General features: G+C 62.3%; 2 protein-coding genes across 3 annotated transcripts; one reads left to right on the plus strand and one right to left on the minus strand.

Moving 5' to 3' along the window:
- Positions 1–9,190: 9,190 nt before the first annotated feature.
- POLR2H (RNA polymerase II, I and III subunit H) lies at positions 9,191–11,614 on the plus strand. Of its 2 annotated transcripts, XM_083868910.1 has the most exons (5): positions 9,197–9,343; positions 9,690–9,773; positions 10,468–10,561; positions 10,929–11,012; positions 11,132–11,614. In XM_083868910.1, exons 1-5 carry the CDS (start codon positions 9,271–9,273, stop codon positions 11,247–11,249), a joined length of 453 nt encoding a protein of 150 aa, XP_083725036.1. In that variant the 5' UTR covers positions 9,197–9,270; the 3' UTR covers positions 11,250–11,614. The 2 variants fall into 2 exon arrangements, with proteins under 2 accessions (XP_083725037.1, XP_083725036.1); XM_083868911.1 differs by lacking the exons at positions 10,468–10,561; positions 10,929–11,012 and having other exon boundaries at positions 9,191–9,343.
- Positions 11,615–12,045: 431 nt separating this feature from the next.
- THPO (thrombopoietin) lies at positions 12,046–13,929 on the minus strand. Its single transcript, XM_083869005.1, has 5 exons — positions 13,883–13,929; positions 12,955–13,082; positions 12,785–12,871; positions 12,416–12,580; positions 12,046–12,315 (listed from the first exon to the last, which is right to left on the minus strand). Exons 1-5 carry the CDS (start codon positions 13,920–13,922, stop codon positions 12,136–12,138), a joined length of 600 nt encoding a protein of 199 aa, XP_083725131.1. The 5' UTR covers positions 13,923–13,929; the 3' UTR covers positions 12,046–12,135.
- Between the last annotated feature and the right edge of the window lie 353 nt (positions 13,930–14,282).

Here is a 14,282-nt window from a genome sequence, read left to right on the forward strand (position 1 = left end):
TGCCCCCAGGGCCCACATAAGGGCCTGATTTATTGCTGTCTCTTAAAGGATGCCATTAAGACAGCGTCCGGAGCTGGGAGCACAGCTGCCAGAGCAGATCAGTGCCTGATTAATGTTGGGCAACTTGTTATATTGTCAGATAATTATCCCCAAACTGTATGACTTTTCTGCTAAGTGGCAGCGCTTAATTGCGTTTTTAATTACACTGCCATCACCGAAACCCCTCCGCGGGATGCAGGGATGCTGGGAGCCAGGCAGAGGCAGGGTAGGGGGCCTGGGACCCTTTGCAGAGGGCATGGCAGGGGCATCCCGCTCCCACAGTACCCTCCTGGCATGGGACACACAGCTGTGGCATCCCCAAGCCGTGAGTGCTCCAGACAGCGAGGTTTTGGAGTGATCCTTCTTGGTGCTCCCCCAGGTGGGGGGCACATGGGGTGCAGAAAAAGGGGGAGTAAGGCAGGGTGCTCCCTTTGCACTCTGCAAAGCTTTGAGGGATCACCATCCCCTGCAAGCCCCCCCATCCCCATCCAGCCAGGGGCAGCTCAAGGTCTGGCTTCCCCTCACAGGCAGGGATGGGTCAGGGGTCAATACATTTAAAATTCCTCCTTGATCTCAAACTCTGGAGGGCAGCCGGCGGGCAGTGGCTGCACGGGGAGCACCCACCAGCACCTCGGGCAGGCAGAACACGTGTGGGCAGAAGTGGGCAGCTGTGTCTGTGTGTGTGAGTCCATGTCTGTTCATGTGTGTGCATCTTTGGGGGTGCATGGGCACAGAGACCACCTGTGTGTGTGCATGTGGATTTGGGGGTGTGCATGCCTGCACGAGTGCCCTCGTGTGCACACACACACATTGCTGATGTGCACATCTGGCTGTGTTGGTGTGCGTGTATCGGTGTACATGTGAGCAAACATGGAGGTCTGTGCACACCTGTGAGCCTGTCTGTGCACGTCTGAGTGCCTGGAGGAGGAGGAGGTGCCTGTGTCTGTCCATGCTGGGACATCAGTGCCTCATGTAGTTAGTTGTCTGTGTGTGTGTGTGTCTGTGTGTCTGTGTGTGTGTAAAAGTGTGCCTGCACACCTGGGTGTGTGGACACCCCTGTGCCCCCACCCAGCCAGTTCTGCCATCTGGGGTGGCTGCAGAAGGTCCTGAATCTGTCCCCTGCCCCAGCCGTGCTGGACCTCCCAGGGAGACTCCCCAGCTGACCCCGTGGGGGCAGCAGGGACAGAACCCTCGGGGCTTCAGGTGCAGGAGGCACCTGCAGGTCACAGCAACTCCTCTCCCTCACCCATCCCCCCCTGGGACAATGATGCTCCCAGTGCTGCAAGAGACACAGCCTGGGACCCCCAGCACTGCTGGACTGCCAGACCCCTCTGCTGTGTCCCCCAGGGCCAGGGGCCAGCTGGGGCTGTTCCTGCCGGGGTACAAGGTGCTGCTGCTGGGCAACCCCCACACCACGTCCCTCCTCACCAGCCGGACGCTGGGCAGTGCCGGGAGGAAATCCAGGCGTTATCGGGCAGCCGGCTGCAGCCCTTGCCGTGGCCTCTGGCCTGAAATTTCCTGCCATGGCCATCACAACAGAATTTATCCCGGGCTGTGCCTTCCTCACCACGGTGGGGTCCAGACAAGCTTCCCTTTGACACCTCAGGGGTGAGGGGATGTGGTGGATCAGGCTCCCCAGATCCCTGTCAAACCAGTGGAGAGGAAAAAACACGGATTTTGACGGGGAAGGAGCCAGTCCTAAGCCCCGCCTTGGTGCTCTTTTGTGTCCCTCACACAGGGTACACAGACTGGGGCAAGAATCAGGCTTGGGGAGTAATAAGCCCCCCTGAAAGGCATCCTGCCCCCAGCAGCCCCCCTACAAGCCCCTCTTATCTTCATGGCAGCCGGATGGGGTCTCACCAGAGAGAGGCTGAAATTTCCAGGAAAAAATGTAAATAAAGGTCCCTGTCCCGCCTGTCCCCTTATCTCAGGAATCCGGAGCGCGCCGGGCCCTTCTCACAGCCATATTTCATCCCAGCCACCCCTACTGGCCACGAACTAAAGCAACAACGATGGGGATGTGTAAGAGACTTAAAAATCACAGTTGCCTTAAACATTGTCAAGGCCACAGAATGGAGGGAGTCTGTGTCTCAGGGCCCACAAGGACCCCAGGACCATGGAAGCCACAAAACATACCAGGCTGGGGTCACTTTCCCGCCGCACATGGCTGGGGGTTCATAGGATGGTCAGAGAGGTTTGGTACTTCAGACCTCAACACATACCGCCCAGCCATGGGGGTTCCAGGATGGGAAAGCTTTTGGGTTCCCATTGCCCACCTGATGTCCCCAGGCAGCAGGGTCAGGGCTCAGCCGATTCCCCTCCCTGCTCCCTGATCAGCTGCTAATGATGTCTCCTGACCCTGCTCGAAAAGAACGTAAATTATTCAGCTTCTCATCAGGGCAATTAAATTAACTCGTCATTGCAGGCCATGAATATTTCAGGGGGACAGGGGCTGGGGGGGCAGGGGTGACAGGGCTGGGGCTGAGCCCCATTCCTGGGCCAGGAGGTGCAGTGAGTGTGTCCATTCTCAGACCACGGGGGACAGAGAGGGTGGGGTGGGGTGTAGGGGTCGGTGGTCTCTGGGCAGAGGTCTTGAAGTCTGGTGCCCAGATGTCTGGGTCCCATGTGGGCAGTCTGTCCCGTTGCCCCGTCTGTCTGGGTTATTTTCCCTGCTGCTGACAGAGGCCAGGTGCCAGCAGCCAACCCCTGCCCCACTCCCAGAGCACCTCCTACAGCCCACATCGCCCCCCTTTTCCAGGAGGGACACCTGGGGTTGGTGGCACTGCAAGGGGCTGCCTCCACCCTAGAGATCCCAAATCCCCCCTGCCTTCCCCTTGCCCCTGGCTGTGCCAACTCCTGCTCGCTCCCCTCCCCAGAGCCTGCGGGTTCTCCGTCAGGATTTCTCTTTCCTTTCTTCCTCGCACTGAACAATTAATAATTTATCCCATAATAAAAGAGGAAACAGTTAATGAGATGAAAACAAGCCAGAAACATCTGCTGGGGCTGCTTTCATCGCCTCCCCGGGCCGCCTGCGCAGGAAGCGGGGGCGGGAGGGGGACGGGGGCGCCGGGGGGGCCACGGCAGCAGGAGGCTGTCCCCGCACACAGCCTTCCTTGCCACGGCCCCCTCCTCCTCGGGGACCCCCAGGCCAAGCACTCTCTCCCCACTGCACCATCAAAACCTGGCTGAGAGCTGCCAAATAGCACTGGGGGTTCTGCCATGGGGGTGCTACCCTAAAAAGGGCAGTGAAGACTGTTGGTCTGATGCTGCCCAGTGTCCCCAGAGATGTGCCTGGGTGCTGAAAGGGGACAGGATTGTCCCCTCAGTTCCCTCTGTCCCCAGCCCCCATGCCCAGCTGTTATTCATTATTGGCGATCTGATCTCCAGTGAGTGGGGCTGCCCCCAGGAGCTGATACTATCGGGGTAGCAACACAACCCCAAACCCTGCTGGGGTGCCAGGGGGGACACGTGGGGATGGGGCAGGGCACCGTGCCAGCAAGGGGGACTGCAGGGCTGACCCCATGACTCAGTGCTTTGCTGAGATTTATGGAGTCCAAGGAGGAAGCTTATTTTGGGACCGCTTATTTCAGAACTGTGGCTTCATGGCATGTGAGGAGAGGTGTGAGGGGACATGCCTGGGATGCAGTGGAGATGCAGGGTGCTGGGGAAAGGGAGGGCAGGGAGAGGGGGCACTGAGAGCAGGAAGGGGACAGGCAGGGAAGGGGAAGGGGAAGGCAGCAATGCCCAGAGGCTGCTGACGTGTGGCCAAGACCCAGACTGGAAGAAAGAGCCAGCCCCGACCAGCCCCACCATCAGCTCGGTCATGGGGGGGACTGTGAGGGCCCCATGGAGGCATCCTGGACTGCAGGGATGGGGCTGGGGTGCGGGTTTGGGCAGGGGCAGCAGAGCTTGTGCAGGATGCTGCCGCCTGCCTCTGTTTCCAATTTAGCTGATCCTCACCCCGATCCCTGCAGCTCCCTAATCTGTTTGTCTTCCAAAGCCGTTAAGTTAATTCCGATCCCAGCAAAATCCCACGGCTTTCATCCCAGCCCACCCTCCAGCTCCATGAGTCTGGCAGGGGCATGGTGGTCTGGCAGCTGCCAGTGTCCAGCACGGAGCCCCTTCCATCATGAAGGAGCAGGAATCGCTCCTGCAGGCTCCCAGACCAGTCTCCAGCAGCCCCATGGTCCCTCCCGGGGCCGGGTGTCGCTAAGGGCCATCATGGGGACAGGCGGCTGTGATGACAGCTGGGGAGATGGCCTGTCCCTCTGCCAGCCCGGACAGGCACCCGGCCCCACTCTGAGAGGTGCCGCGGAAAAACTGACATCAGCATCAGCCCGGAGGAATTCGGCCTCCCTGGCCCATCCCAGCTGGGGACAGAGACGGAAACAGGGGCCTCTGCCACGTACCACAGCAAGGTGAAGTAGGAGGAGGGGTGTATAAGCCCCTTCTTTGCTGTACCCCTTCCCGGGGGCCAGGAGCAGCCCAGAGGGTCTGTGAGATCCCCAGGGAACAGTCACTGATTCTGCTTCCTGTAAGCACAGCCCCCTTCAAGCTCTGACTGCAGAGAACAGCCCGCTCATGACACTGGTGTCACCTCCTGTGCCAGTCAGGGACGGTGGTTGGGGCTGAATTCCTCAGGATCTCAGTGAGGAGAAAAAAAGTTCTAATCCCCTCCCAGATACCTTGGGGCTTCTGGTATGGTTAAGGCCTGGTCACCCCTTGGTCCCTTCTGTCCCACACCCCAGAGGAGGGCGATGAGGAAGTTGGGGAGAGATGGTGACACCCCCCAATCGCCTCCGTACTGGAGACCCCGACATCCTGCTCCCCTCCCCCAGTCACACTCCATCATCTCCTCATTCCCAACCCCGGTAATTGGTGGCCCGGTGACAGACGGGCTCATTAACAGCTTAATTTCGGCTTCATCTCTTCCTGCCTGACCCCAGCCCAGGTGGAGACTGGCCCAGCAGGGTGCCGGGATGGGCACCCGGAGGCCGCACTGCTGCATCCCATGGGGCACCCACGGAGCTGGTGGGAGAGCAAAGGGGGGCACAACACGGGCTGGCAGCGCTGCCCCGGGCAGCCCACACGGCCTTGGCTCCCCGACATCGGGGTGCATGGGGGGACCCCCATTCCTCGGCATGGGGACAGTGCCTACCTGCTCCTTGCCCCACTGGGATGGGCAGGGATACCACCCCGGCAGGTGCCGGCCGTTGCCCACCTCTCCTGGCCTCACCCTGCCCGTGTTTGCTTCCGTAACGGCGGCGGCCTTTCGGCTCCTTTGTGCGGCGGATAACAGGAATCGCCGCTGCCTCTGAAGTACCGGCCACCGGCCCCACACCCCAAACTGGGCAGCAGGATGTGGGCATGTGAACAAAGGAGTCCAGGCCAGGGCACGGGCAGGAGTGCAGCAGGTGTGGGCATGGGGTGCAGGCGGGTTTCTCATCCCGCTGCTCTTCTGCTTTGCCTTCAGGTCTGTATTGCAGCCCACGAGCCCATCCCCAGCACCAGGGCAGTGCCCAAAACCCTGTCCCTGTCCCCCTCCCAAGAAAAGCAGCTGGCGACAGCCCACAATGGCTGATGTGGGGCCCCCAAAGGCTGCCCCACCGGATGGAGGCCTGGCTGCCTTTCAAAGGCGCTTGTGTTGTATAATTTATCGGCAGGAGATAACAGACAAGCGGCTAACGAAGGAGGAGGCTGTACCCCTGCTCTGGGGAGTCTGGAACCACAGGCACTAGTGCTGCCAGGATCCATCACACTGGGGGCACACACACCTCCCTGGCCGAGGTATAGGTCTCATTTTGGTTTGGGGATGCCTCAAGGCAGAGCCAGAGATGGTCTCACTCTGTGCCCTGCCTTGGAGCTGCTGCCTGCCTTGTAAAGAGACCCCAGGAGTTACTGCATGACCAGAGCAAGGGGAGCCTGGATCCAGTATTTGAGGGGTTCTTCACCCCAGGGACACATGGACTTCCCAGCATGGAGGAAGGGCAGCAGGCATGGAGGGGCACAGGGTAGGGAAGGGCTGGTCCCACGGGCACTGGGGCAGCACCTGGCGCCAGATCTGAGGAGAGTTTGTTTAATCCCAGATAAGGAGGCAACACCAGGCACCTGGCTGGCAAACGGGCGCTTCCTGGGCAACAACAACAAAGTCAGTGCTGACCCCCCAGCCCCCTCCAGCACCTGTGCCAGGACTGTCTGTTCAGCCCTGGCTGCAGAGCCTGGCGTTAGCTGGGTACATGAGTCCCTCTGGCCACCCACACTCCTGTGGCACAGCATGGCATGGCATGTCATGGCACATGGCACGGGGTCAGTCAAGCAGCCAGCACACGGCACAGCCAGGGCAGATGGGCATGGAGTGCAGGGAAAAGCAGGGTGCCCCATCCTCTGCCAACCCAGGCCAGATTTACACCGGGGCCAGCAACCCCCTGGCCAATCCTGCCCCAAGGGTTGTGCGGGCACGGGGCCAAGGAGGGGGCTTAGGGACAAAGATGGTTCTTGGCATCATGGTCCTGCTGAACAGCCAGTGCCCAGGAGGTTCAGGGCTGTGCCAGCCTCCTGCTGCCACTCTGATCCTGTGGCATCTGTGGGGCATCTGGAAGTCCACCCCCTGCTTCCCCATCTGGCCCTGCAGGTGGCTGTGTGCCCGTGACTCTGCCCAGGGTGGGGGCTCAGCTGTGCCCTGTCCCACAAGGGCAGGGAGGCAGACGGCGGTGCTGGCGGGCAGGGGACAGTGCTGGAGGGCAGGGGACAGTGCTGGCTGGCAGGAGACAGTGCTGGAGGGCAGGGGGCAGTGCTGACGGGCAGGGGGCAGTGCTGGCGGGCAGGGGACAGTGCTGGAGGGCAGGGGACAGTGCTGGCTGGCAGGGGACAGTGCTGGCGGGCAGGGGGCAGTGCTGGAGGGCAGACAGCAGTGCTGGCGGGCAGGGGACAGTGCTGGCGGGCAGGGGACAGTGCTGGCTGGCAGGGGACAGTGCTGGCGGGCAGGGGGCAGTGCTGGCGGGCAGGGGACAGTGCTGGCGGGCAGGGTCACCGGGCAGCAGCACCCCTGGGGCTGCCTCGCCGGCTGGTGAGCACAGTCCCAGCTGCCTGCTGGCCTGTACCGAGTGTGCCAGGTCTCAGCAGGGGCAGACAGGCCCAGCCGGGTGGGATTAGCCCTTTGTGTCACCCCGCAGTGGCCCTGAGAGCATCCAAGCAGGGGGCACAGCTGTGCCATGGCCTTCCAGCCTGAATCACACCAGGATCCCAACGGGTACCCCTGAGTACAGGAGGGGCTGGCACATGGACCCCTCCCTGAAAAACAGCCCTGGCCCCCACACCACCCTGGCCCAGCCGGCTGGTGTCCGCCAGGCAGGTCACGTCCCTCCAGGACAGCACCCTGAGGATTCTGGAAAGGGGAGCTGGGAATACTGGTGAGTCTGGCTGTGGTGGGACTCCCTCTGATCCGGCACACCCTGGGGCTGTCCTGCCATGTTCGGTGTGCTGCTGCCACCCCCTGGCAACCTGCACAGCCCCGGGTGTTCCCCACAGCCCCTCACACGGGGGTGTCCAGGTCCCCTGCACCAGCCCAGCACTGCCCCCCAGACAAGAGGGCACGCGGGATGCGGGATGCCCGGAGGGCACCGTAACTCTGGGGAAGGGTCCACACCTCTCACCTTGGGCCAGAGGGGAGCCGCTCTACGGCCACCACATCCCGGCAGGGAGGAGGTTTCTGCCCCTCCCCGAGCCAGGGTGGACAGAGTGGGGAGGGGGCTGCGGGGCTGGGGGCGTTACCCACCCAGGTTATGATTAGAAGGAGCCGAGGCTCCGTCCCAGCGCATTAAGACTGTCCCCGCTGAGTGCTGAGTGCCACCGCCGCGGGGTGACCCCGCCGTGAACCGCCCACGCTCCCCCGACCAGCCACCAGAGCCCTGGCACCAGCACCCCCCTTCACCAGTGTCCCCGCTGTGTGTCACCGCACTGCCCCGTTCCGCTGCCTGCGCCTCAGGCATGCGTGAGGATGCGCTGGCACCGTGTCACGGCGGGGACATGCCATGGAGAGGTCACACCTGTGTGTGTCTGGGGACCGCAGGGGTCTCGTGACGGGCCGCCCGGTGCGGATGCTGGGGCACCTCGGCTCTGGGAGCCATCCCGCGCCACCGCCTGGAAATGGGCTGTGTCTCCACGGAGCCGCCTCGCTGCAGGCTTAGGGTTGCAGGGGAGCCGTGTCCCATAGATGTCCCCACTGACCACCTCGTGGTCCCCAGGGAGATGGTGGCATGTGACGCGCACACAGCGCCGGGACACCCGCCGTCCTCAGTGCCCATCTCAGCGGGACACCATCAGTCTCCTCTGTGCCACATCTGGGCGGGCACGCGCTGCCCAAAGGAGGCGCAGGGACCCCGCTGCCGGGCGGGGAAGAATTTGTCCGGGCAGGCTGGTGGTGCCATTCGGGGAATGGGGAGAACAAGGCTGAACTCTTGAACCCGCACCGACCAGATGCCAGGCATGGAGCCCCCCGTGGTGCCCAACGTGTGAGCAGCCCCCGGCCGTGCCAGACCCCCCTGCCGCCCGCACGGTTCACCGGCAGGACACGGGGGACGGTGCCCCTCCCCGCCGTGGCTGGCGGGCGAGGAGAAGGAGCCGGTGGGGGCTGCAGCCCTAAGAGCTATCGCTGGCGGAGTCCGCGCAGCTCATCGCACCCATGTCCAGCTGCCATCGGGGGGCGAGGGTGACGCTCCTCTGTCCCATGCGGCGGCGGCGGAACAGCGGCTGCGAGAGCCCCGCGGGACATGCCGGACCCCTCCCGGGACACCCCGGACACCTGCTGGGACATCCCAGACCCGTCCCGGGACACCCCGGACCCCTCCCAGGACATGCTGGACCCCTCCCGGGACACCCCGGACACCTCCCGGGACACCCCAGACCCCTCCCGGGACACCCCAGATCCCTGCCGGGACACCCCTGCCGCACTCCCGGTTCCCGCCGCGCGGGGGCGCTGCCGTGCCCGCTCGGTGCCGGGGGCGGGGCCGCGGCGCGCGGGTCCCTCCGCGGGCTCGCAGCGCCCCCTGCCGGCCGCGGGCGGGGGAGGCGGGGGCACGCGGACCGCGCGCGCTCCCGCCGGCCCCGGGGCTCCTGGCGGGGAAAGTGGCCCCGCCCACCGTGAAGCCGCTTCCGCCCCGCCGCGCGGTGGGATTGCGTCATCAGTGTGCGCCGGGCGGGAGCGGCGCCGGGAGCCGGTGTGGAGCCGCTGCCATGGCCGGGATCCTCTTCGAGGACATCTTCGACGTGAAGGACATCGACCCAGAGGGAAAGAAGTTCGACCGCGGTGAGTTGGGCCCCAGCCCGCTTCTCCCGGCTCCCCGTCCGCCCGTCCCGCCGGCGCTGGGCCCTCCGCGTGTTGCCAGCCTCCGGAGCGCCCCCGCTTCCCCAGGGCTTCCCCAGCCCGGCTGCTGTGCCCTCCACACCCCCGCGGGCCCTGTGCTTTCCATTCCTCGCCCCACCGTGTTCCCCTCCCTGCCCGTGCACACCTCCGTCAGCTGCCAGGCTCTGGCATCTGTCCCAAACCCATCCCAAAACGGCTCCGGTGCCAGCCGGGGGTGAGAATACGACCCCGTTCCCACCCAGCCCTCGGAGATCTCTGTCCTGGCCCCTGACTCTGCTGCTCTCCCCAGTGTCCCGCCTGCACTGCGAGAGCGAGTCCTTCAAGATGGATCTCATCCTGGACGTGAACATCCAGATCTATCCCGTGGATCTCGGTAAGCCATCGGGCTGCTGGCACAGCCGGTGTCAGCTTGGGTGGGCGAGGTTAGAGAAGATGGAGCCAGGAACTGCTGTGATCAAGAAATAAACTGCCTCAGGCTTCCTTGTGCCCCTGTTTTGTCCCCCAGGTAACAGGAGGTTCAGGGCACTCTCAGTGCATTGAGGCTGAGCTGGGTTTCTGGTTCACCTCCCTGTGTGTATTTGGGCTCACCTCTGTCCCTTTCCCCACAGACACTGTCTGGGGAAGCTGTTTCAGCTGATGGTAACCAGGCTTTAAGGGAGATCTGAAATTAACTTCTGCAGCTAAATGCATGGAAAAGAGAATATTACCCTTGATGAAACACAGAAGGGCTGAAGCTGATGCTGCAGGGGGCTCATATACCTGCCCAGGGTCTAGCCAAGCCCTCTGGGGGAATACAAGGGAATATCTTGTTGTGTACCCTGAAAACACCAGCAGTGGTGTCCTTCTGACTCTGGTTTCCTCCGTGATGTGGGGAGCAAGGAGACACAGGATCCAGTGTCACCTTTCACACGTTCCCTACAATCCTGCTGGAGGACTGGCAGCAGGGACAGAACTTGTTTAGCACCCCCTGCCAGGGTGGCCCTTTGCCACCACCCTGAGTTCTGGGTGTATGTGCTGCTGCTCTGGTTGTGCTCCAACATTCTCACTGCTCCTCTGGCCTCTTGCAGGGGACAAATTCCGCCTGGTCATCGCCAGCACCTTGTATGAGGACGGCACCCTGGATGACGGCGAGTACAACCCCACGGATGACCGGCCATCCAGGTACAGGGCCCAGCTGGGACCCCTGTGGGCAGGGACGAGGGAAAAAGTGAAGTGCTGAGGTTGAATGTTTCAGCTTGGACACTAAGAGGAATTTCTTCATGGAGGAGGTGGTTAAATATTGGAATGGGCTGCCCAGAAGGATGGTGGAGTCACTATCCCTAGCATTGTTTAAAGAAAGATTGGATGTGGCCCTCATGCCATGGTGGTTGACAAGGTGGTGTTCAGTTGCAGGTTGGACTTGATGATCTGAGAGGTCTTTTCCAATCTAATTGACTGTGTAGCTGTGAGGTACCTTCTCCCAGAGGGTCCTGAGCTGGGGGAACAGCCAGGTTTGATTCTTTGCTGACCTCAGGCTGTGCTGTTGCAGGGCAGACCAGTTTGAGTACGTGATGTACGGCAAGGTGTACCGGATTGAGGGGGACGAGACCTCCACGGAGGCCGCCACGCGCCTGTGAGTGCCTGTCGAGAGTGGGGGACACAGTGCCCTGGGGGAGGTGGGGAGTGCTGGGATCTCGGCTTGGGTCTCCCATGGGATTCCCTGCTCTCACTACTCCTCTCCTCCCACCTCAGCTCTGCCTATGTGTCCTACGGGGGGCTGCTCATGCGGCTGCAGGGAGATGCAAACAACCTGCACGGCTTTGAGGTGGACTCCCGTGTTTACCTGCTGATGAAGAAGTTGGCCTTCTAGCACACCTCCATGGGCTGCCCCACAGACATCCAGGTGGAGCTCTGAGAGTCTGCTCCAGCATCCATGTTGCCCAGCTTCTTCAGAGCTTGGGAGGCAGGAGCAGTCTCCCTCCTCATCCCAGTGTCTTCTGACTGTCTTCTGGGATCCACATCTCTGTTTGTGAGGAGAGAGGTGCCTGATATCTGAGTGGACACCATGCTGGGTGCTCTGGTCTTGCCTGATGGCATCTCCTCACCTTCGCCTGTGCTCAACAGCCAGGAGGAAACGGACTGGAACAGCTGCCTGCCTGCCTCTGGGGACTGGGGACCATTGCCTCAGGAACCAGCCTGAGGCAGGCTGCCTTGGTTTTGATTAAACTGGGATGTTTTCTACACCTGGCTCTGTTTGCTGAGAGATGAGGCTGGCAGGGAGTGGATGCACGTCCGCAAGGGCAAAGGGGGAACCTTGCCACTTCCCAAAGCATAGGAAGTCCAAACCTGCGGCAGGTGGGTACAGAGAGGAGGAGTGTCAGCTCAGTCCCCATGCAGGGCTGTGCCGGGGGATCCTGCAGCACTGGTGGGGGCAGGCACTGGGCAGAACTGGGAGCATGTCCCAGAGGAGCTGGCTTCTGCCCCAGGTCCAGGCACAAGGACACACACAGCTCTTTAGAAAAATAGCTCTTTTAATTGAAAAGCATTCACAGTAGAGGTGCCTGCCCGTATGGGAGCAGGGCCTGTGCCTGCTGGCACGAGTGTCACTGTCTGCCTCCATGCGCTGCACAGTGGACAAAGACTTGAGGAACAGGTGCCAACCCTGTGGGCATCTTCCTGGGCACCCAGAGCACAGCTTAGTGCCCTGCAGGATTGCTCCAGCATCTCTTTGTGGTTGAACCCTGTGTGCAGCCACATCAGGCCCCGCCTGGAGGGTCTCTGCTGTCCCCCTGTCCTTGTTTGCACAAGACCTTGGCCAGGTCGTGGAAGAAGAAGCGCAACTTGCCCTGTACCAGCTTCCGGTAGGTGAGGAAAATGCTGGTGATGTGGGTCTGCTCCATGGAGTGTGGGGAGCAGCTTGGCTCCCAGTGTCCTGCCTGAGGAGCAAGAGGGGGACAGAGAGGTGACAAACACCGTTGCATCCAGCCCAGCCTAGCTGGCACCTGTGGTGGTCTGTCTCGTGTGGGGAGGTCTCACCTCCCAGCTGAAGGTCTGCAGGAGCAGGAAGAAGGAGTTGGCGTGTCGGTAGAGCTGGCTCAGCTGCCTGGCCCCGCACTCATCGCTCACCTGGCCCTGGGCCCCTGCTGCAGCACCCACCAGCAGGGCCAGGTCACACAGGATCTCCCGCCGCTTGGTCTCGTTCTAGGGGAGCAGACAGTGACCCCCAGGGCCTCGTTGCTTCCTGCGCTCACCTTAGGTCTGGATGGGGTCCTTTACCCTCCCTGTGCCACCAGATATGCCGACAAGCATCTTGTTCAGCATTTCTGGTGCTTGTGCCAACCCAAGGTTCCTTCTCCAGTCCTGTTAGCACACCAGTGCCAGCACCCTCCTCCCAGCCCCTCTCACCGATTTGGATTTCCATTGCTGGAAAGTGAAGTCCACCAAGGGCAGCACTGCAGGGCAGCTGAGTGCAGGCAGGGCCTGGCACTGGCCCTAGTGAGGAAAGATGTCAAGATGAGGTGCCAGGAACTGTGCATATCCCTGGTCATGGGTTTTATGGGGGACTATATCCTCACCACTCTCTTTTCCATGTCCTTGGCCTCCATGATGTATTTCTGGATAAGCCTGTTGTCACAGACCAGCCGTGTTGGGCTGGCATGGTCCTCTTTCACGTGCAGGAGGAAGGATGTGAGGAGGAGCAGTCCTGGAGGAGATGAGGTTACCTTGTGCACTGTGCCAGCCTCCCTGGGCACTGCCAGCCCAGAGCCAAGCCTGCAACAGCAAGTCCTCTCCCCAGCCCTTTGGTGGTGTTGATGGCCCCGTGGTGGGGATGCAGGGAGGTGTGAGTGGCTGAAGAGGGCCCAGTGCTGCTCTCCAGTCAGCCAGCAAGGGGTGCCCAGTGCTCACGGGGGAGAGCTGGGGGTTTCCGTGCCAGTGGTGTGTGCCAAGGGGCTGCTCAGCCACGTCTGCCAGGTTTTTCGGCCGTGCTCCAGGCAAAGAAACAGGGCTGTACTCCCTGTGCAGACCGGGGCCAGCCCTCCAGATCCCTGCCAAGAGCAGTTCCAGGCGTCATGTGCACTTCGGGGAATCCCGGCCTGCAGTGTCCCACAGGGAACATCTGTTCCTGGCCGCTGCCCTGGCTGAGTGCTCCCCTGCCGGCACTGCCTTCCCCAGTGCTGCTGCACACCGCTGTGCCCAGCAACTGCCCATCCTGCCAGCTTCTCCAGTGCCCTCTTTGCATCCTCCTGCCTGCCCCACTCCCTGCCCTGCCACTACACCTGTCCCCAAAAATCCTCAGTGCAGCCTGTTTACCTAGGATGGGCATGGAGAGATGCTTGGTTGCCCTCACATGCTGGCAGTGGCTAGGTCCAACCAGCCCAGAGCCACCCTTGGGGTTTGATGCCCATCTGGGATTCATCGTGCAGGAGACACTCTGGCTGTGGGGCCACAGTATCAGCTGTCCCTTCCTGCGCACTCAGTCCCCCCTTTTAGCCACACACTCACTGTTCAGCTCCATGCTCGGCTGGGGGCTTCGGCCCTGCATCTTCCACCCTGGGGCCCGCGGCTGCTCCCTGGCTCCCGTTCCCCTTCCATGGAGGGCGGTGGTGGCGCGGGTTCCCCGCGAGCCGCCCAGCCGGGACGGAGGGCCGGCGGCCGGGAGCGGCCCCGGGACAGCACGGCGCGGCTCTGCGGCTCCGGCCCGGCCGCCCAGCCGAGGCAGCACGATTTCCTGTTGTGTCGCCGCTGACCTTCCAGCAAAATCACAGCAGGGGCCCCGGGCCCGGGGGAAGGTTTCCTGCCTCCGGCCGCTTCCTCCCTTGGCTCGGGGCACGGGAAAGGCGTCCCTGGGCGCCCTCGGTGGCTGCTCACCTGCCCCCAGGCCTGAGCGCTCAGCAGCCAGCAC

The sequence above is a fragment of the Zosterops lateralis genome, assembly GCF_965231275.1.
Source record: "Zosterops lateralis genome assembly, chromosome: 10".
NCBI lineage: Eukaryota > Metazoa > Chordata > Aves > Passeriformes > Zosteropidae > Zosterops > Zosterops lateralis.

Bases quoted from the DNA above. Each gene is read 5' to 3' on its own strand.
- POLR2H (XM_083868910.1), top strand. From the start codon at position 9,271: ATGGCCGGGATCCTCTTCGAGGACATCTTCGACGTGAAGGACATCGAC. The intron at 9,344-9,689 runs GTGAGTTGGGCC...TGCTCTCCCCAG, and splicing joins GGGAAAGAAGTTCGACCGCG to TGTCCCGCCTGCACTGCGAG. The intron at 11,013-11,131 runs GTGAGTGCCTGT...CTCCCACCTCAG, and splicing joins ACGGAGGCCGCCACGCGCCT to CTCTGCCTATGTGTCCTACG.
- THPO (XM_083869005.1), bottom strand. From the start codon at position 13,922: ATGCAGGGCCGAAGCCCCCAGCCGAGCATGGAGCTGAACA. The intron at 13,083-13,882 runs GTGAGTGTGTGG...CATCTCCTCCAG, and splicing joins GCCGAGCATGGAGCTGAACA to GACTGCTCCTCCTCACATCC. The intron at 12,316-12,415 runs GTGAGACCTCCC...CTTGCTCCTCAG, and splicing joins TGCAGACCTTCAGCTGGGAG to GCAGGACACTGGGAGCCAAG.